A 22,847-nucleotide genomic window follows, 5' to 3' on the forward strand; every position below is an offset into this window, starting at 1 on the left:
TAGGTATCTCCCTTATTAAGGAGGACCGCTCATTAAGTTGGGTAGGCTGATTACCCTGTTAGTCCTGAAGAAGCATCTCAGATCTTTTAGAGACCATAGGGGCGCGAAAAACTTTGACCTATTTCACTCACACACACTAAACTACTTGGGTACACTATAACCTATAAGTAGTACTAACCTAATCTGGTTTTTGTAACCTGACAGGGGTGTCTATATATTAAAAGTTCTTTTCAACATCCTCAAATCAGTTTAATTCACTTTATCGCACACAACAAAAACCACCCCACTTGGACACCCATGCACTCATAATTCAGCAATAAAAATCAAAATAATCGCTGCTTTGGGGGACCCGTAGGGCATTGCAGTGCCAGCCCGACGGGGAGCACCTGCCTGATGATGAAGCATGACACCCCTAGGGGTGTGTGAGGGCAACAACAGACAGCCCTGGTTAATGCTTTTTTTTGTCTTGTCAAAAACCTAGCTAGCTCTCCCCTATCTCTTACTTTGAGGAACAGTTACCCTCCCTCCCCCAATTTGATTTTAATATAGTTTTGGGACACGGGTACCAGACCTTTATCTGCTCCCTTTCCCTCCCTCTTTTTCTCTTGATTATACTGGTAATGTTCTACCCAGGAATTCAACCTCACCAAGACCCACCCCATATCCCATTCTGCGTAAAAAACATTTCCAGCGTCGTCTAAATCTCATGCATGGTGAAGTAATAGGAGTATTCCCTGTTGTCTGGATGTAGCTACCATCATGCTTCTATGAACCGCCAGTGCACAGTCCAACCCCCAAACTGCCTGGACAGTCTCAGGCCCTGCAAGAGACCCTCTGCAAGATCAAACAGACCAGTCCTTATCTACATACAGCAACACATTGCAATCTTCACCCCCCAAAATACATGCCACATCTAGCATATCGGCTAGTGCGCCATTCAGGGAGCTAAAATATTGGGTCTGGTTTATGTTGGGGTATAAATACTGGCCAATGTCAGGCTCACCCTATCAAGGGACCCATCTAAGATGACTTATCTCCTCTTCCTATTCACAGACCTTGTAGGGCACCACTAGGACAATCCCAACCAGCGCCCCTCCCTTTTGTTTGCTGATTAAACCATGTCAACAAGTTGAACCTACCACTTTCTCCATAGTTTTTCAAGTTCCACCTTGGTAAGGTGGGTCTCCACCTTAGTAGCCAAGGAATATAAATCGATCTATGTTTCAGATAGAACATTACCCTATGTCATCTAATGGATGTTTTACAACCTTTACCATTTCAGGTCATTGTAGTTACTACGCACTTAGTGTGTGAGATCTCTAAATCCATACAGTTTGGCAGCCTCATATGTAGGGATTGCCTTACAGAACTCATTATGTGCCTTGCCTTATCAAGACAGGCCCGCTTGTATGTAAATCTGTTGAATTTCAAGCATAAGACACATACTTGGTGTCTCTCGGGGTTGTGTGGCCCTACTGGGCAGAGTCCTGAGTCACAAGACTGTGAATGAATCTAGTTGGGGTTTTGTGTATTCCTGTCAGACAGGAATACACAAAACCCCAACAGAGGGGCTGAGTGAAGACAGGATAGGCCATCACACATGGATTGCTGAGGGTGGATCTGTTACCTGCCCCACTTACATTTCAAAGGGCTGCCTCCAGTACTCACATATAAAGGAATCTGACACTAGTTGTTTGTCACCCCAGAATTTTTGGAGCCTTGACTGTGGAAGGGAAGAACTTTACAGAACCAGATGTAAAGGTAGCCTAGCAGATTTTCTCACTTCAAAGGCTGGCACCAGGTATAACTATTTGACGCTGAGTGCAACTCTTCAGTACTCTCCTGGACATCTGGGAGACTTCATCAGTACTAACTGGACCCCTATAGGACTGCCCAACTTCTTGAAACCTGCCTTGTTTTCTAAAGGACTTGAGGCCTGCTTGAGGACTGCCCTGCTCCCCGGAGGACCGCCCTGCAGCTAGAGGCCAAACTTGCTGCTTGAACCCAGGATTACCAGAGAGTCTCCAGAGGCTAGTGGGCTGATTTACTGTGTCCTCAGGGACATAAGTTCCAGAACTCTTGAACCATGCAAAAGGCCTCTGCTGGTGTGAGTCCTAACCCCCAAGTGGTGTCCCTCATCTCCTGTAGGCTTGGAAGTGATGCTAGAGGTGCTGCTCTTGCCTAACCCTAGAGGTTGGGATTTACAAAAATGTTCACCAAAACTTGCCAGAAGAACTGACTGACAACCTGCAAGTAGATACGCTCATGGTGCGTCACCAGTTGGGCTGACTTTGCGGTAGCTCCCACTACGTTGTTTTCGGCAGCAGCAAATCCTGTTCAGCAGGACTACTGACCAACGGTATCCATCCTTGTGGGACCCTCTTCAGCTGCAGCATCTTCCTACTGGAAGTTTTCGACTACCAAAAAGTTGTCTAAGTCCGAAGGTGAAAATCTACACCGGGCTTGACAGTGACAGACTCTCCATCGATGATGACCACCTCCTCGGCCTGGAAATCCAGCTTCTTCCACTCTAAGCTTTTTCTCACCTTCATTGATAGGTTCACTGTGACATCATCCAGCACTCCCTGGTGACAAAGACTCCTCCCAGGACACGGCCTGCTGTCTTCACAAGCTGAACTCGACTTTCTCCTGAACTTTTCTTAAAAATTTCTAATCTCGAAATAATTGAGAAGCCAAAACTGGGCCCAATCCACTTCATGTATCCAACTCCTACTCCGTTGCTGGCGGCTTTGACTCCTGACTTTGCCCTTGTCTTGCGCCACCAGATACCCGCATTGGGCGCTTTGATCTTTTAGATGCCATTTTGCACTACAAACTTTTAAAATCCCTAACTCCGGTTCTACTGAATTGATTTAATTTGTTTCTGTGTCATTTTATTCAATAAAATATACTTATTTTCTAAATTGGTTTGGGGGGTTTCTTGTATTGTTTATTACTGTTTGTGTGCTGCTTAATTACTGTACACATTACCTCCAGGTTAACCCTGACTGATTTTGTGCCAAGCTACCACAGGGTTAAGCAGAGGTTAATTTAGTGACGTTTGTGGTTCCCCCTGACAAGGATTGTGGTTGTTGCTCGATAAGGGTTTTCAACCCCTCAACCAATAACTCAGTTTCTTACATATCCCCTTCTCGATCCACGACCAGGCCTCAGCAAGTGAAGTACGGAAGTGCAGGATTCTGTTTACAATGATGCTCAGCTTCGCTGGATAGAAAAATGTGCCTTATGTCCCATTGGTGGAGTGCCTGTTTAATGTAAAAAAAAGCTTGCCTTTAATGCTGTAGATGTGTGGGAAAGTGTGTATTTTTGCATTGTCTATTAGAAACCCGGCCACCATTGGTCTAGCAGGAGCTCCAGGAGTCGATTGGCATTCCTTTACCCAGTGTAATCTCTTAGCCAGAATGAAATGTGGCAGAGCTCCATCATACACATTTGCATGCAGCTACTGTTCCACAAAGCGTTCAGTCTCTATGCCTTTTCAGGCACACCAAATTTACGAATGTTGTTCCTACGGGAAAGTCCTTCAGTGCACTCTGCCCAGTGGCGCAGGAAATCCTTGCACTCAGCAGTTCTTTAGTCTGAAGCTCCTCTATGGTAGGGTGCTGAGAGGATAGTGTTGATACAAATCAGCGTTTACCCAGCTCCTCATGGAAACAGTCCAGCCCGAACTGCCAGTGGCTAGGGTATACTTGGACGTGGGTCTTGTGCTCACTGTGCCACTGGAACAAAGCTATATCTGGCTGATGAACCGTTACCTGGTGAAACTAGTCCTAGGTTGCGTGTGTTCTGGTTTGGTGAGGACCTGGCCTGACAGTTTGGGCCATACCGTTGCCATGAGGAACAGGGTCCAAGCGGATTGGCACATAGCTGGGTCCAAACTGAGCTGGCATGTTGAGAAGAATAGTGGGTTGGGATGCTACCCCGAGCGATTGCCAGTGCTTAAACAAATTGCAAGTATTCCTCCCATCATCTTTTGTGTGTTTAATATCACTATGATCAATTTATAAAGGTGCAGCAAAGTATTTGGTAACCTTTAGTTTTGTTTTGTCAAGGATTGAGCTGTTAGATTATTTCCCCTGATGGGATGCCTTCAGTGCTGCGGTGTTCAAAATTGCACCCAAAACCTGAATGCAAGTGGATAGACGTTTTGGATTCAAAGAGAGAACTAGTTTGAGGAATAGGCAAACCTCTGGGAATGCTTCAGACTTACATAGTAACTTCCCTTTGATTAACCAGCTATCCAAGTAAGGAAATGCTTGATGACCTTGCCACCTCATGAAAACCATCTATTTGCATCGCCTTTTTGTAAAAAACTGTGGAGGGTGGGTGGTTCAGCCCAAGTGACAGGACCTTGAATTGATAGTGGCAACCTGCTTCCTGAAACTGCAGGAACTAGTGGTGATTGAGGTGCATTGGTATGTGAAAGTATGTATCAAGTATGTACAGTGATGTGATACATTTTCCTCATTAGAGGACCTCCTGCAATATCATGATATGAAATTATTTTTTTCAGAGATATTCAATTGATCGATGTCAAGTATTGGACACCAAGCTTCGGATTTGGTTGAAGTTTGGGTTTTATCCAATGAGGGCAAGTGCAACTAACGTAGTACTGTTTGCAACCTTTCATGCATGATAAAGCTTTTTATTGCTATATTAATATCAACATAAGCTTGGCGATGTGGAATGATACAGGCATGTTAATTATGAAAAATGCAATACTGGACAAAGCTAGAGGGCGTTGTAGAAGATGAGGAAATGATGAAAAGGGGAAGCAAGCACATAAGGAAGGATGGCGATAGGCATGAGTAGGGAAAAGGCACTGAGAGAGAACAGTCAGGGAAGACAAAGACAAAAGTATTCAACTCTTTTCATCATCACTTTTTAAGGGTTATGTACTCAGCTCAGCTAAAAGACACAACTTTTGACTGTAAATGGGTACGTCTCGGTGAGAAAAAATATAATGGCCAAAGTCTTAACCATTTCTTTCCTGCCTGTTCGGGAGGCCCATCAGTGCCACACATATTAGAGCTCCTGGTGATATACCTTTCGCTGCTTCAAATGCTGTGGCTTAAGGCTAACAACACTCTCACGTGTGCCTCCGGGGAAATCTGGAAGTTCTAACTGGGACACTACAACAGATACCCAGGCAGAAGTTCCTGCTATACCTTATTTGCTTAAATGAAACAAGGGAACACGCTATTGGTGGCATGTAAGAGCGGTCAAGCAAGAGGTGGATGGGTTGGACATGCTGCGTTCACAAAAATCATGTTTTAAATGGTTACAGAAGCTTCCATACCTTCCACCGGATGTTTACAAATTCTCATGAGCTGGAAGTAGGAGTAGTTTACAATATATAATGTAAACAAAGCAGGAACACAAGGAAACGAATAGGGAAAGCACTGGAGCTGATGTTTACCAATCTGGTGTGTGGCTGGAGTAGGACTATTTACTGCCTTGATCCTCAAACTGTTCTTCCTTCCCCAGGAAGGGTTTCGTTGAAAACCTCAACGAGTGGATTGAAATTATAATCCTGAAAGAAGCAGTCTCTGAAAACGTGCTTTAAACCACAGTAAAGCATTTATCAAGAAAGTCAAGCTTTCAAGAATGAATCAATTCTAACACAATCATGGAAGTCATCTTCTGGAGGCTCTCATATTCTCTGAAAAAATCATGATCCGTTTGAGCAATTTCAGCAATTGGAACATCAAGAGGGAACACTTAACTAAAAGCAGCAACCCATCAGCAAAATGTTGAGATCAGGCCGTTCTCTCCCAGTCTATAGGCCATGACACCATAGTAGGGCTGAAGAAACACAATTTAAGATATCAGTTTTAGAGGGTACTTAACCCAAAATCTCAATCTAAACGTAAATGTTACTGTTAATTGTAACTAAGACGGATGGCTGTGGATTCTGAACATAGAAAGGGAAAATATTTAGAAGTATACACTTGAAAAAACAAAAAAACATGTTAATGAAGGTTGTTGAGTACTATAGTGAAAGAAAGGCCAAGTAATTCATGCACCAATCAGTATTTGTGGATAGCTGAGAGCATGATGGCTATATGTTGTGAGCCACTAAAGGGGTTTGGTCCAAAGGCTGAATAAATAACATTTTTACAATATTGATGGATACCATCACAGGTAAAGCTGAAAACCAACTGGTAATCCCCGAAACTTTCTAACGGAACCAAATCCTTTAACCAATCATATTTATGATGTCATCACCAGGGACGCACAGCCTATCCACGTGGGAGCAGAAATGTGGTACGCTTCTGCAAGAGACTAATGGATGAATCTGAGGTCTCCTGCATTCCTTTTGCTAATATCTCACATTACTTCCTTGGGCCTCAGATACCGGAAGGCAATGATCAGACTGAGGAATAGTCATAAAACCATCCAATTCACGCTACAGATTTAGTTTCTTTTAAATGTAGTCCTAGGTCTTTGGTGGTGGGATACACACAACCCCTTCAAATGCTTCTGCAACGGCTTCCAGCTTGGTGCGACATTCTTCCTGCAGCTGTCTCAGTTCCTTCTCCAGGGCGTCCCCCTTTACTCGCAGTGCGCGGATCACCTCTGTAGCATGGAGATCCTTCATAGAGGGATCCCTGTGTCCCAAAGCAGCAGAGCCTCTTTTGACAGAACAGGTGGTGTCTTTAAACACCAGTCTGTGAGATCCATGCATTTTATTTTTGTCATCTCCACAGTTTTGTCTGAGACTTTCAGTTTCTTTGTCTACCCGCTGTCGTATTTTTGTGGCCGTCAGGTAGAACTGTGCATCATTCAGGAGTTCCTTTTCTTTTTCTTTAATCTGAAGGAAAGAGAAAAGAAAACATGTTTGCATTTTATATCGAATCCCAGCAAAGCATTAAGTAACCTTAAGCTGTGATATGTTCAGCACAGGTTTACAGCATGCACAGACAGTAAGCTTTTTCTTTCCAGGTTTTAGACGATATAGTTTACTGGGACAGTATGTTCTCCATATCAAAGGCTGCCAATTATTTTCTTATTACAAGTGCATTCTGAAGTTGTAACACATTTCCAATAAGAGAGGTGCGTCATTTGTCACCAGTTATCATAGGAGGCTGCTCAAATCTCTGACCAGTGTGACTGTAGATGCAGAAATGCGATAGGTGCTATTAAAGTCGCCTGGCACTGCTGCTCAAAGGCCTAATGTCACACGGTTGAAAGAATGAGGATAAATGGCACTGCTCTGGATTACAGAGGGTACTGGTACAGAGGCAGTATGAATGAAGACCGCAGGAGTCGGCCATCTCACAGTGACAAACTCAGGAGGACTTCGAGAAAGGAATGAAACTATTGTGGACCTCTAACTCTTGCCCTGGGTCAATCTACCTGTGATGGTCAGACATGATGACCCTCAGCAGCGTAGTGTGGCCTACAGGCATTGCAGCTGCAGACCTCTCAGGATTCTGGGGTCCTTGGCTAAGTATCTCACCCAGTCATGGCGCTTATTTTGTTTGTGTTCTAGACTTGTAGTCTCGTTTTTAGTTATTTTATGCCAGCGTTCACTTGTACCAATCCCGCACATTATAAAGAATAAAGAGCCATAGAATGTGCATTAAAGGATTTTTAAAGTCAGCAAGGTGTTCTTTGACCCCAGAAGGATCACAGACCACTCAGGGGCATGAAAGCTTTTCATAATGTTCACCTTGGGGTACCTCATAATAAATACACCCGCCGCTCCCCCACACATGCACATAACATACCTATTATTATGAGGACCGGCCAATGACTGTAAAGAAATGTGTATTTACTATTCCAACTCCACGCATGCCTTGATAGTAGGGTAGGTTATAGAGTGGACGAGACAAATATAACTGCACTATAATTTTTTTTGATACACTCAAACGAAATAACCTAAAATCACTCCCGCAACTGGTCATCCTAACGCACCGTCCTCACAAAGATAGTGTTTGTCTGCTTCTGTCAGGGTGTAACCACGCTATGAGGACTGATCCTCACATAATTGGTCATACAGGCCCATGGAGGCAGAGACACACTTAATTTGAGGAGGTCTACCCCTCACAGACCTCATTATTCATCATTATTATGTATAAACTTCTAATATATACAGTCGAGTAACATTTTATTCAAGGTAATGTGCACCGTAATTGCACATTTTATTGAAGAACTATTAAAACAAGCTGTGAATGACTGAAAAATTACAATCTGAAATAATGATATACAATGCTATAGTGCTTTGCAGTCACCTAAATTTATGCTAAGAATGTGTTTTATTTCACTTTCATATTGAAACTTTTTTTTATGGACAATGTAGACTTTGAAGTATGTAGATCACCATGGGCAATTGTTCTTTTCTACTGCCATTTCAGTCAGTGGGATGTTTGCATTTGCCCTCATTCATCATTGCATATGCAGTCTCCCTCAAAGACCTACTTAATCTGCCACGAAGCATATTACCAGGATTACACAGATGATCCTAAAACCGATTGATTGCTGAAGTCTTGCATGAGGTCTTTGGTCTCTTAGGCGCCATTTTGGATAGGGAAGGCTGCTAGTCACCTGGTCGTCGCAGCGCGCTAGCTCGCAGCTGGTCCCTGAGCACAGGCAATCATTCAGGAAGCCTTCATAAGGCGCTCTTTCAGGTTGGTCAAGCATCCCAAGGCTGTACATCTCGAAGCGTAGCGTCTAACTATATTTTTAAAACTACCTGTTATCCATTTGTGTTGGTTAATTTAGCGCAGTGTTTAACCTTGATTTTAGCTCCCTCTTCCTTGCACTGTAAATTGGCCCCCTCACCGCTGCTTAGCGGGTTATCCCTAGCGCGTTAGGCGCACGGAATTGTGCTTCTCTTAGGCGCCATTTTGGATAGGGAAGGCTGCTAGTCACCTGGTCGTCGCAGCGCGCTAGCTCGCAGCTGGTCCCTGAGCAGAGCCCTATTTATTTCCGCCATGCCGTCGCGCAGCGTGATCGCGCAGCGTGCTCGCCGTAACCTCGCCAGAGTCACGCCAGAGTCCAGCCCGTCTGCGCCCGTCCGCGCTAAGGACGGGCTGGATGGCGTAAGGGTAGACGACTCCGTACTGGAGAATCCGAGGTTAGTATATTCGAGGCAGGATTTTGATGTTTTAAAACCGTCCATACTCCCCTGTCATCATGGGTACGAACCTGAGGGATTTTTGATTTCTCCCACATGTCCCTGTTTCGGCTCTCCTGTTTTAGGAGTGTTTCCATCAGTTGTGGTCCAGAGGCCCAAAATCGACTCTAGGGTGAGGAGTAACACTGGTTTCCTGTTAAATGCGAGGTCCTTGATTAAAAACAACCTAGCGTTCAAGGATTTCGTATTATCCAGAGTCCCGGACTGGGTTTTCATAACTGAAACCTGGGCAAAGGATTCCTCAGGTCCCGACCTCGTGGAGGCGGTCCCAGATGGCTATGCCTTAGTGAGAATAGATAGAGTAGGCCAGATGGGTGGTGGGATTGGCATTCTTTACAGGGACCATCTGTCCTGTCATATCACTCCCCTAGACGAGTATCAGGAGTCCTTTCAGGCCCTCCAATTTTCTATTAATGGGGCTTATGGAGCGCCCTTTAAGGGTCTCCTTATTTACAGACCCCCAGCGAGCAAAACAGATTTCTGTACTCAAATGCTCAAGATTTTAGAACCTTACTTCGGTTGTGACCATCTCACCGTTCTGGGGGATGTAAATTTTCATCTAGAGAAGGTGGATCTGTCCGAAACCCAATCTCTTTTGGATACATTCTCTGTGTGTGGGCTGACACAATTAGTCAGTGGACCCACCCATTCGGCTGGCCACACGCTCGATGGGGTTTTTTCCAACGACACTCGGTTGGTCACTGAACGGCCTCTTCCCCTTTCATGGTCAGACCATTATGCAATTCCCTTGGTCCTAATGTCCTCCCTCTCCAGCAGTAGGGGAAATAAGCCTAGCAAGTTTGAACGAAGACGTAATCTGAAAAAGTTAACTAATAACTTACTCGCTCCCAAACTTGCAGGGCTATTGATTACCCCTGGGGAGGATGTAACATCGGCAGTGGAGAGGTTGGAGAAAGGGGTCATAATAGCCCTGGACGAACTGGCACCGGCCACCTCGTGCTATTCTGCCAGAAGAACTCCCTCGGCCCCTTGGTTGTCGGAACCACTCCGACTACTCAGGCAGGGTCTACGGCGACAGGAACGTCGCTGGCGGTCTAGCGGGTTCTCGTGTGAGAGGGATAGACATAAAACTCTTCTGAGGATGTATAAGAAGGAGGTAATAAAAATCAAACAAGAATATTTTACCTCTCTCACTGCCTCACTTTCCTCACCTAAAGATCTCTTTAAAATCGTGGACACCCTCATATCACTAAAGACGCCAGACCCTGTGGTAAGCTCACAACAGTTGTGCAATGATATTGCACAATTCTTTAACACCAAGATTGCTGATATCCTTTCAGCATTGGAGCTACAGAGGGTGACCCTATCCATCTCCACAGACTGTTCGCCGCTATCTCCATCTGAGGAGGTGTCTACTGGAAGTCTGCTTAGTTTTCCTTCCCTCTCCCTACTGGATCTTGAAGGCCTTCTGGCCAAGGTTAGGTCGGGTTCCCCCTTAGACCCTTGCCCCCTTAAGCTTCTTAAACAGTGCAAAGACTGTCTTCTCCCACCCTTATTGGGTGTGATGAATGGAGCAATAAAGGAAGGGACCTTTCCCATTCAGTGGAAGAAGGCGGTGGTCAAGCCTCTTTTAAAAAAAAACACTCTTGATCCGGGGGTGCTTAAAAATTTTCGCCCCATATCGTTGCTCCCAGCTCCGGCCAAGATGCTGGAAATTCACCTAAATAAGCATCTTGTTGACTTTCTGGAGTCCCATGATAAGTTGGATCATTCGCAGCACGGTTTTAGGAGAGAACACAGCACCGAATCCGCCCTTACTATTGTGCTTGACACCATTCGCACCAGGGTTGATAAGGGACTGACTACTCTCATCATCCTTTTGGATCTCTCGGCTGCCTTTGATACCCTGTCTCCCTCAGTATTAACATCCAGGCTGAGGGAGATTGGGGTCAAGGGTACGGCACTTAGTTTGCTGGTATCCTTCCTTAATCAGAGGGAACAGAGAGTAAAGCTGGGGGAGTTCTTATCTCCATCCCTCCCTGTGCTTTGTGGGGTCCCTCAGGGGTCGGCCTTAAGTCCGACCCTTTTTAACATCTATGTTACCCCACTGGCCAGGCTTATTAGATCTTTTGGGATGGAGGTAATCTCCTATGCCGACGACACACAGATTCTGCTGTCTTTTACCCAACCTACTAGTCTGGCTGCCTCCAATTTTAAAAACTGTATGAAGGCAGTCGCTCAATGGATGGTAGGTAATTCATTGAAACTTAATGGGGAGAAGACAGAGATTCTGGTGTTCGGGGGAAAGGAGGATCTCTGGTCAGCTGATTGGTGGCCGTCCTCCATGGGGGTGTGCCCTATACCGTCGACTCTGGCCAAAAACCTAGGGGTCTTGATCGATCCCCTTTTGAGGATGGATCAACAGGTGAAGAGGACCATCTCCACGTGTTGGGGACTGATAAACATCCTACGGAGGATTAGGCACTATTTGTCGCCTCAGGCCAGGAAACAAACTGTCCTGGCACTGATTGGGTCCAGGCTTGATTATTGTAATGCTCTTTATTTGGGCATCAATAAAGGCCTGGTGACCCGTCTTCAAATGGTACAGAATGCTGCCGCCAGACTGGTCCTGGACCTGCCCAAACGGGCGTCGGCTCATTCTGCAAGAAGGTCTTTGCACTGGCTCCCTATTGAGGCCAGGATATCCTTCAAGGCCCTGACTTTGATCTATAGAGCATTGGCAACTAAGCGGTCGGGTGGTGTGAAGGATTTGCTGGTCCCCTACACACCTCCTAGAACTCTCCGGTCGTCAAATAAGCTCCTGCTTCTAGTGCCCAGGATACGTAAAGCTAAGTGGGGAGGTAGAGCCTTCTCAATTCTTGCTCCCAGGCAGTGGAATTCCCTGCCTTTTGAGATAAGATCTCTTCCCTCGGCGCTGGCTTTTAGGAAGGCCCTTAAGACATGGCTTTTTGCCATGGCCTACGCCTAGATATGACCTGCCTTACTATTGAATCTGTTTTGGTTAGGCGCCTTGATGCCTTTGGGCTAAGTAGCGCATTTATAAGTTTTCTTTCATTTCATTTCATTAGGTATTGTGCCTCAACCCCGGAATGAACAACAACTGCCTGCTTTCCACGCCGAACACCACCCACGGGCAGTTCTCCTGCTGCCACTGCCGCCAAAACTTCACCACCCTCCGGACCCCCACGGCCGCCGCTCCCATGCCGGACGTCAACACCACAGAAGCCCTGAAGTGCATCCTGCTCATTGTACGCTCCCTGCACAGACATGCCATAGAGATCTGGGACCTCTTTGACACCCTCTCACCAAATGCCGCCGTCTTGACGGAAACCTGGACCAATGCCTGATCCGCCCCAGCCATTGCCACCACCATCCCCAACGGATACTAGATCCGGAGGAAGGACCGCCCCAACGACCCACGAGGAGGACTCGCCATCGCACACAAGAGCTGTCTCCGACTCTCCACCTCCACCACAAGCGACTCCTCCGCCACCACCAAACACCTCCATTACCAGACCAGCCCTAGAACCACTCTTCGCGGCACCCTCGCCTACAGACCCCGCGCTTTGTTCGCCACTACCATTGCTGACCTCATCGCACCACACGCCATCATCTCCATGGACTACATACTCATCGGAGACCTGAACTTTCACCTCGACATCCTCAGTGACTCCAACTCCACTGCCCTCCTAGACTACCTCGCCAACACGGTACTGAAAAAGCTAATCACCACCACTACCTACAATGCAGGACACACCCTCGACCCCATCTTTGCAGGTGGAACAACATCTGCTTCAGCCACACCACGCAGCCCCTCTGGACGGATCATCACTGCGAAAACACTTCTCTTTCAACACTTCCACCGCTCTCAAACCCACTCCTCGCCCTACGCAAAGGAAATGGGACAAGGTCACAGAGGAGCACCTCAACTCCACCCTCAGCTGCACCCCCCCCCCCGCCTCGGCCGACACCAGCTCTGCAGCCAAGGAACTACACAGCTGGATCACCAACTGCGCAGACAAGCTTGCACCCCTCTGCACCACCAACAGACAACGCCCCCTGAAGGCCACCTGGTTCACCACCGACCTCCAAGAAGCCAGATGCTCCTGCAGACGTCTCGAAAAACTATCGAGATACAGCAAAACCATGGAAGACCTGACCACCTACAAGAACGCCATGACAGAATACCACCGCAAAGATCCACAAAGGAGACCTTCATCCGGAGCAAAATCCTCACCAACTCCAGCAACTCTAAGGAACTCCGTCCCAAGAGCTCTGCAACAAGCTTGGCTCCTACTTTGACCAGAAAATCAAGGCCCTCTACGACAACTTCAGCGAGCAGACTCCAGAAACCACCCGTCCCTCCTGCGATGACAGCCAGCCCACTATCACCGCCTGGACCCCAGTCACCACCGAAGATACCACCACGACCATATAGAGCACTCACTCAGGACCCTCCATGGACCTCTGCACATATTCCACAGAGACGCCGTCGCCATAGTGCCCCAGCTACGACGCACCATTAACGCCACCTTCAAATCCGGCACTTTCTCTGACGACTAGAAACGCGCAGAGTCAAGACCATCCTCAAGAAACCCTCTGCAGACCCGATGGACCTCAAGAACTGCAGACCCAACTCTCTCCTTTCCTTCGAAACCAAAGTCACAGAGAAGATTGTCAACGCCCAGCTGACAAACTTCATCGAAGAGAACTCCATCCTTGACCCCTTCTAATCCGGATTCTGAAGCAGCCACAGCACCAAGACCGCCCTCCTCACCGCCAGAGATTACATCAGCACGCTCCTCGACCAAGGCCACACCGCAGCCCTCATCCTACTTGACCTCTCCGCAGCCTTTGACACCGTCTCCCACCGCACCGTCGAGGCCAGACTCCACGACGCCAGAAAACAGGGAACCGCCCTCGACTGACTCCACTCCTTCCTAGCCGGCAGAACCCAAAGGCTCAGACTCCTGCCTTTCCTCTCCGAACCCACAGAGATCAACTGCGGAGTACCACAAGGATCATCGCTCAGTCCCACGCTCTTCAACATCTACATGGCCCCCCTCGCCGCCATCGTCAGCCAGCAAGGACTCAGCATTGTTTCCTACGTCGACACCCAGCTCATCCTCTCCCTCATGAAGGAACCCAAAACCACCAGACTCAGCTTCCAAGAAGGAATAAAAGATGTCGCAGCTTGGATGAGCAGCAGCTGTCTGAAGCTCAGCTCGGAGTAGACAGAAGTCCTCGTCCTTGGACCCACCCCCTCAGCTTGGGACAACACCTGGTGGCCCATCGCCCTCGGCACCCCCTCCCCTCACGGACCACGCCTGGAACCTCAGCATCATACTCAACTCCTCCCTCACCATGACCCGACAGATGAACGCCGTCACCTCCACCTGCTTCAACACCCTCTGCATCCTCTGCAAGACTTTCAAGTGGATCCCCCCCGAAGCCCGAAAGACAAGCAGACTGGACTACGGAAACACCCTCTATGCTGGAATCAACAAATCCCTGCTACGCAAACTCCAGACCACCCAGAACACCTCGGCCAGACTCGTCCTCGGCATCCCACGACATGAGCACATCACCCAACACCTGCAAAACTTCCACTGGCTCACCGTCGAGAATCAATCAATCAATCAAACAGCATTTGTAGAGCTTACTTCATACCTGTGAGGCTCTCAAGGCGCTGGGGGAGGGGGAGGAGGGCGCTACTGATCGAACAGACAGGTCTTGAGTAGTCTCCTGAAGGTCAGCAGGTCTTGGGTCTGTCGTAGGTTCAGTGGGAGGGTGTTCCAGGTCTTGGCGGCGAGGTGGGAGAAGGACCTCCCGCCGGTGGTTGTTCTTCGGATGCGCGGGACAGTGGCGAGTGGGAGGTCGGCAGAGCGGAGCTGGCGGTTGGGGGTGTAGAAGGAAAGTCGTTTGTTGAGGTAGGCTGGGCCGGTCTTGTGGAGTGCCTTGTGTGTGTGGGTGAGGAGCTTGAAGGTGATCTTCTTGTTGACGGGCAGCCAGTGCAGGTTTCTCAGGTGGGGGTGATGTGGCCGTGGCGTGGTACGTCGAGGATCAGTTGTGCCGAGGCGTTTTGGATGCTTTGCAGTCGTTTGATGAGCTTGGTCGGGGCTCCCGCGTAGAGAGTGTTTCCATAGTCGAGTCTGCTGCTGACGAGGGCCTGGGTGACTATTCTTCTTGTATCTGTCAGGACCCACCTGTAGATCTCGCGGAGCATGCGGAGGGTGTTGAAGCAGGAGGCGGAGATGGCGTTGACTTGCTTGGTCATGGAGAGCATTGAGTCGAGGATGATTCCCAGATTGCGTGCGTGGTCGGTGGGTGTCGGGGCTGTCCCCAGTGCCGTCGGCCACCAGGAGTCGTCCCAGGCTGAAGGGTTGGAGCCGAGGATGAGGACCTCCGTTTTGTCCGAGTTCAGCTTCAGTCGGCTGGTCTTCATCCAGTCAGCAACAGCCTTCATTCCTTCGTGGAGGTTGGCTTTGGCAGTGATGGGGTCCTTGGTGAGGGAGAGGATCAGTTGAGTGTCGTCGGCATAGGAGATTATGTTGAGGTCGTGCTGTCGGGCGACGTGTGCGAGCGGGGCCATGTAAATGTTGAACAGTGTCAGGCTGAGGGAGGAACCCTGGGGTACGCCGCAGATGATCTCGGAGGCTTCGGATCAGAATGGGGGGAGGCGGAAGCTCCGGGTTCTGTAGGAGAGGAAGGAGGTGGTCCATTCCAGGGCTTTGTCTCGGATCCCTACGGCGTGGAAGCGTGTGCGTAGAGTGCGGTGGCAGGCAGTGTCGAAGAAGGCGGAGAGGTCCAGGAGGATGAGGGCTGCGGTCTCACCGTTGTCCAGCAGTATCCTGATGTCATTAATGGCGGCGATGAGGGCGGTCTTGGTGCTGTGGTTACTGCGGAACCCTGAATGGGAAGGGTCCAGGATTATGTTTTCTTCGAGGTATCGGGTTAGCTGTCTGTTGACGATCTTCTCGATGACCTTGGCCGGGAACGGGAGCAGAGAGATGGGCCGGAAGTTCTTGCGGTCTCTAGGGTCTGCCTTGGGTTTTTTGAGTAGGGCGTTGATCTCGGCATGTTTCCAGCTCTCTGGGAAGGTCGCGGTCTCGAGGGAGAGATTGATGACGTTGTGCAGGTGGGGTGCGATGGAGCTGCTGGCTTTGTTGAAGATGTGGTGCGGGAATGGGTCTGACGGGGAGCCGGAGTGGATTGTGCTCATGGTCTTGATGGTGTCATCGATGCTCATGCTGGTCCAGGCTAGCAGGAGGTCGTGGTCTATGGTGTGCGGAGAGACTGTTGTGTTGCTGTCTGTTGGGGCTGTCTGGGTGTTGAAGCAGTCGTGGATGTCTGCTATCTTGCGGTGGAAGAAAGTGGCAAGGGAGTCGCACAGGGCTTGCGACAGCGGGATGTTGTTGGTGTTGGAGCTGGGGTTGGAGAGTTCCTTCACGATGTTGAAGAGCTCCTTGCTATTGTGTGCATTGTTGTAGAGGCGGTCTTTGAAGGAGGTCCTCTTGACAGTCCTGATGAGGTGATGGTGGTTGCGGGTGGTGTCCTTGTGGGCTGCGTGGCTGTACGGAGTCTGTTCGCTGTGCCATTTCTTCTCTAGCTTCCGGCAGGTTCACTTGGAGGCAGGAGTTCTGGGGTGAACCAGCTGGCCTTCTCGCTGGTGTCTCTGTGGGGGGGGGGGGGTTTCTTCAGCGGGGCGAGGGTGTTGGCGCAGTCGTCAATCCAGGGTCTGAGGTTGCGGGCAGCATTGTCAGTGTTGGAGGGTTCAGTGGGTGGGCTGAGAGCGAGGTTTGCGTGTAGTTGGTCTTCGGTGATTTTTCTCCAGCAGCGGCGAGGGGCGGTGGTCGGTCCAGAGGAGTTCGGTGGTGTGGCTGAAGGCGACGTGGGGGCTTGCGGAGAAGATGGGGTCAAGCGTGTGGCCTGCGGAGTGGGTAAGCGTTGTGACGAGTTGCCGAGGTTATCGATCAGGGTTGTCGAGCTGCTGTTGTTGTTGTTCTCCAGGTGAAAGTTCAGGTCTCCGAGGAGGATGTAGTCGGAGGAGGTCAGGGCATGCGTGCTGATGAAGTCAGCGATGGAGTCGATGAACTGGGGTCGGGCCCGAGGGTCTGTAGACGAGGGGGCCTCTGAGGGTGGAGTTGGGGTCTGTGTGGATCTAGAAATGCATGTGTTCGGCGGTGCTGAGAGTGTCGTCGGTGCTGGTCGAGACCCTGATGTTGTTCTTGTGGACGATGGCGATTCCTCCTCCAACTCCGTTGGTGCAGTCTCTGGGGGTGATCTTGTAGCCGTCTGGGATGGCTATGGCGATGTCGGGTGCGGAAGAGTCGTTCATCCAGGTCTCTGTTAGGAAGGCGATGTCCGGGGATGATGTGTCGAGCAGGTCCCAGAGCTCGATGGCGTGTTTGCGTGCGGAGCGGGTGTTCAGTAGTATGCATCAGAGGTGGTTAAGGTCTTTCTTGACGGGTTTTTCGGTGGCTCTGAGGCTGGTGTAGCTGCAGTTCCGACAGGTGAAGGGGCCGTGTGTGCGTTTTGGGGCAGCCTTGAAGCAGGTGTGGGTCCGTCCGGGGTTGAGAGGGTGGAGTGTGCTGGCATCGTCGTGGCGGGACCAGGTGTACTGGCGCTGGAAGCGGTCCAGGCCATATATGGGGATGTGGGAGGGAGGAGCAGCTGGAAGGTGGGAGGCAGGGGCAGCGAATGGTTAGTGAGGGGGGCGGGGCCACAGGGGACACAGCAGCGGGAGCGGTGGGGGCACCTGAAGGCAACCGGGCACAACAGGGGCAGCGAGGGGGAAACAGAAGGCAAAAGGGCACAGATCTGGGCAGCGAGGGGGAGACAGAAGGCAAAAGGGCACAGATCAGGGCAGCGAGAGGGAGACAGAAGGCAAAAGGGCACAGATCAGGGCAGCGAGGGGGAGACAGAAGACAAAAAACAGGCACAAATCAAGGGCAGCGAGGGGGAGACAGAAGGCAAAAACGGGCACAAATCATGGGCGGCGAGGGGGAGACAGAAGGCAAAAGGGCACAGATCAGGGCAGCGAAGGGGGGATAGAAGGCAAAAAACGGGCACAAATCAAGGGCAGCGAGGGGGAGACAGAAGGCAAAAGGGCACAGATCAGGGCAGAAAGGGGGAGGCAGCAGGCAAAAACCGGGCGCAAATCAAGGGCAGTGAGGGGGAGACAGAAGGCAAAAACCTGGCACATATCAAGGGCAGCGAGGGGGAGACAGAAGGCAAAAGGGCACAGATCAGGGCAGCGAAGGGGGGATAGAAGGCAAAAAACGGGCACAAATCAAGGGCAGCGAGGGGGAGACAGAAGGCAAAAGGGCACAGATCAGGGCAGAAAGGGGGAGGCAGCAGGCAAAAACCGGGCGCAAATTAAGGGCAGCGAGGGGGAGACAGAAGGCAAAAACCTGGCACATATCAAGGGCAGCGAGGGGGAGACAGAAGGCAAAACGGCACAGATCAGGGCAGCGAGGGGGAGACAGAAGGCAAAAAAATGGCACAAATCAAGGGCAGCGAGGGGGAGAAAGAAGGCAAAACCCGGGCACAGTCAAGGGCAGCGAGGGGGAGATAGAAGGAAAATAGGGCACAAAAATACAAACCTAGGGCCTACCACTGGCCACCAGGGATGAGGTGCAGGTGGAAGGCTGTGGGTGGAGGAGGGCCTCAACTTCAACAGCAGCGGCAGGGCACACAGGCGGAGCTGTGTGGTGGGGGAGCGACCTACCAGTAAGGTCAGTAACCTTCAAGCTACTCACCCATGCCTACAAATCCCTCCACAACGTCAGACCCAAATTCCTCAATGAAAGAGTCTCCTTCCACGTACCTAAAAGCAACCTCCACTCTGTCGACCTTGCCCTAGCAGAAACCCTGCGCATCCACAGAACCAGAACGGTTAGAAGAGCCTTCTCCTACATTGCGGCAAAAGCCTGGAACGAGCTCCCAGTTAACATCAGATGCTCCCCTACTCTGCACACCTTCAGGAAGCACCTCAAGACCTGCACCCCCCCTCCTGCACCTTGAGACCCTTACGGGTGAGTAGCGCGATTTAAACCCCCTGGTTGATTGATTTTCACTGCTTTCACGTTTGAAGTGTTGCTCATTGCCTCTAAGTTAAGCCTGACTGCTCTGCGCCAAGGTTAATTTGAGGTTTGCTTGTGTCTTACCCTAGACAGGATTGTGGTTGCTGCATGACCAGGGCTTATACACCCCAGTCAACCTGTAATCCAATTTCTAACAAGTACATAGAAGTCTGGTCCCAGTGAAGTATCTGCACTGTTGGCATTGTGTATGCCCAGGAAATGAAGAAATTCTCTTATGGGGGAAGTTTGTTTATTTGCGAGTTTTAAATCGCACTCCCCATCACTGGTGCCACCTAAGAGTTCCAAGGAAAAAATCCACCATAGAACAGAATGACAAAGAGACAGCATTGGGCCTGGGTCTGTGTGAGACCTGGTATACTTAATGTGTTAGACCTGGCATCCTCAGGGTGGCCTTTCCCTAGACTTTTTGCCTTTTACCTCCTGTTTTTGCAGATTCTTTTTGTTGGCCTTAGGACTCTGAGCACTTTACCACTGCTAACCAGTGTTAAAGTTCATGTGCTTTTCCTCTTAACATGGTGACACTGGTGTATACCTGATTGGCATATTTCATTTACTAGTAAGTTCCTAGTAAAGTGGTATACCATAAACTCAGGGCCTTTATTTCAAATGAAACTAGTGGACGTGCAGCACTGATTGTGCCATCCACGTAAGTGTCCCTTCAAACCTGCCTCAGGACTGCCACTGAAGAACCTGTGTGTGCAGTTTACTACCATTGCAACCTGGCATATAAAATATAAAATAGGGAAATCACCTGAAAAGGCTGTAGCGCAAATTTAAACAAATGATGGACTGTATATTCAACATAGTTAACTCTAAAAGAATGCTGCACAACTTGGCCTTCGCATATGAAAGGCAATGAGAGGCCGCTCTGCATTTGCTTTCTATTAATGACTTCAGACTGACTGCTCTTTGACTTGACAGGCTTTAGAAGCGAGTCAGGGACAAGCAGTGGGCCGCTTATTTCGTCTTTCGTTGTTATGCCACCGCTGGCAGTGCGTGGGTAAGGTGTAGCAGATTGCCCATTCAATACAAATGTCAACCTCCTACCTTCCAAGCAGGCTTACACTTTGTGCTGGCTTTTTATAGCAATCAATAGTGTGCTGAAGTACTCGCAGCGCTGTTCTTTTCTCACCAACATGGGGAGACGCAGTCAGCTTTCCACTTAAAGGTACAAAATAATGTGTGCGACATTCGACACGTGAACACCTTAAAATGAATTCCTTCTAAGAGCTGCACCCCACCCCACCCCGCAATGTGCCTCCTGTTCTTGGGGGCCCTGTCTAATGTGAGGGGTCCTCGTGGAACAACTCTGCCTCCCTCCGAGGAGCGATGGCTTAATGGCCTCGGTAATAGGATTTTCTTTCCATGACATTTCACAAACATAAGGAGACGATCAATCTAGCTGCGCTCACGGTTTTGCTCGCTTGCTATTATGATAATGTTTGTTAAAGGAAAGGTCAGTTTTTGGTCTTGTATTGTGATACAGATTGCATACATGTCAGGTACATGCATAGCATGTTCTGCCAGCCAAGGTCCCACAATCTAACAAAAGTTCCGAAAGAAGACATTGCCTCAGTATTCAAGGCCCTGGAGGAGCCCCGGCTTGAGTGTCAGGAGCCTTGGATGCAATGTGCACCAAGCATCTGGGTCCTCAGTCTCAGAGGAAAGTTTAAGCTGTACCAGTCCAAATGTGTGTTTGTGCTAGAATTACCACCGACTAACATGACCCCCCCAACTCCAAAGGGCAGCAGACGAAGGGAACAGCAACAGCAGGGCGCGATAGCATGCCAAGGCATGGGTCAGCGAGTGACCAATTAAGTTTGGGTTCAAATGGCCCAATCAAGAAAGAGGGGCGTGGTCACAATCACGGCCTGAAAGGCAACCGGGACAAGAAGTTCCCAGCTTTGTAGTGGGAGGAAATTGATCGTGCCCACCCACACCAGAGAATGCGGGCGTCGCAGCTGCAGTGTGACGAGGGGGCAGGTAGTCGCGAGGTTTAACAATAAATATTTCCACATAAGGACGTAAAAGGGCAATTGCAAGAAAAGGGTACTTGGGATGCCTTAAGGCAGGGACTCTTGAGACAAGTGCCCAGACAAGGTCCTTGAGATGCCTCACGGCAGGGATACTTGAGGGCAGACAAAATGTTAAGAAATGGTCAGTGCTGGGCGAACACGGCACTTGCAGCCCAGGCCTGGCCATCGGGCCACGAACGCCAGATATTCAGTAGCAAGCTGAAGCCTCAAAGCAGCGACCCGCTGTATCAAGAGAGTAGAGCCGTCACAGCGGTTGGAAAGTGATGTAAGGCAACCTTGAAGAGACACCATGACTGTAAGGATGATGCACTGCAGGATTAGGCAAGTTATGGTTATTAATATGCAATAAAGTATAGGATGTATACTGTATAACCTGTAATAACCAGCATTGGCATAGCCAATAGGTCTCGCTTTTGGGACCTTCTAAGTATTTAGTTATGCAGCACAATATCCTTGGTGCAACCACATCAACTGTTGCGTGGCTAAACACTTATAAGGTCACAAAGGCGAGACCTATTGGCTATGCCAATGCTTGGTGTGGTTGTGTGTGTGTGTATGTGGTTGTGTGTGTATGTGTGTATGTGGTTGTGTGTGTGGTTGTGTGTGTGTGTGTGTGGTTGTGTGTGTGTGGGGTTGTGTGTGTGTGGTTGTGTGTGTGTGTGTGTGTGGTTATGTGTGTGGGTGTCATGTGTGTGGTTGTGTGTGGGTGTGTGTGTGTGGGTGTGTGTGTGGTTGTGTGTGCGGTTGTGTGTGTGTGGGTGTGGTTGGGTGCGGTTGTGGTATTGTGTGTGTGGTTGTGGGTGTGGTTGTGTGTGTGGTTGTTTGTGTGGTTGTGTGTGTGGTTGTGTGTATGGTTGTGTGTGTGTGTGTGGTTGTGTGTGTGTGGTTGTGTGTGGGGTTGTATGTGTGGTTGTGTGTGTGGTTGTTTGTGTGGTTGTGTGTGTGTGGTTGTGTGTATGGTTGTGTGTGTGTGTGTGTGTGTGTGTGTGGTTGTGTGTGTGTGGTTGTGTGTGGGGTTGTATGTGTGGTTGTGTGTTTGGTTGTGCGTGTGGTTGTGTGTGTGGTTGTGGTTGTGTGTGTGACAGTAATACTAAAAGCATCTCAAAATAAAGGAACACAAACATCGAGTTTGTGGAAAGAGAAAGCACGTTGTAAGTCAAACGGGCGCAGCAAAGCATTAACACAACAACAAAACAAACAAGATCACTTAGCGAAGACTGAGTGCTGATAATGGATACACACAGCCCATCATCTTAAGAGTTCGATTGCAGCCAATGTGCACTCAAACCTGCCCCCTCCTTGTGAGTTGCACCCCATATTTCATGAGTTGTAACTGCTGCACCCACCATAGCGCTTTGATATCTAAAGCGCTACATAGGTCTAATCGATTAACCAGTTGCCAACATGCTGTGCTTTTAAAGAGAATGTGCCAAAAGTTTCCAGCTTCCTCATCATGCCCTCATGAAAGTGCCAACGAAAGAACTCCCTGAATGGTGCAACGGACATGAAGCAGCCGCTGCGATCAGAAATAAATACTGTGAACGTTGTCCAGTTTCACAG

The 22,847-nt window shown here is 49.3% G+C and overlaps 1 protein-coding gene across 1 annotated transcript in view; it reads right to left on the reverse strand.

Moving 5' to 3' along the window:
• Window positions 1-4,613: 4,613 nt before the first annotated feature.
• Window positions 4,614-22,847, reverse strand: part of TEDC1 (tubulin epsilon and delta complex 1) — a 639,294-nt gene continuing 621,060 nt past the window's right edge. Inside the window, exon 8 of the mRNA XM_085627166.1 lies at window positions 4,614-6,835. Coding sequence (XP_085483292.1) covers window positions 6,461-6,835 — 375 coding nt within the window. The 3' untranslated portion in view covers window positions 4,614-6,460. The remainder of the gene's footprint in view (window positions 6,836-22,847) is intronic.

Source organism: Triturus cristatus, chromosome 9, assembly GCF_964204655.1.
Source record: "Triturus cristatus chromosome 9, aTriCri1.1, whole genome shotgun sequence".
Taxonomy (NCBI): Eukaryota; Metazoa; Chordata; class Amphibia; order Caudata; family Salamandridae; genus Triturus; species Triturus cristatus.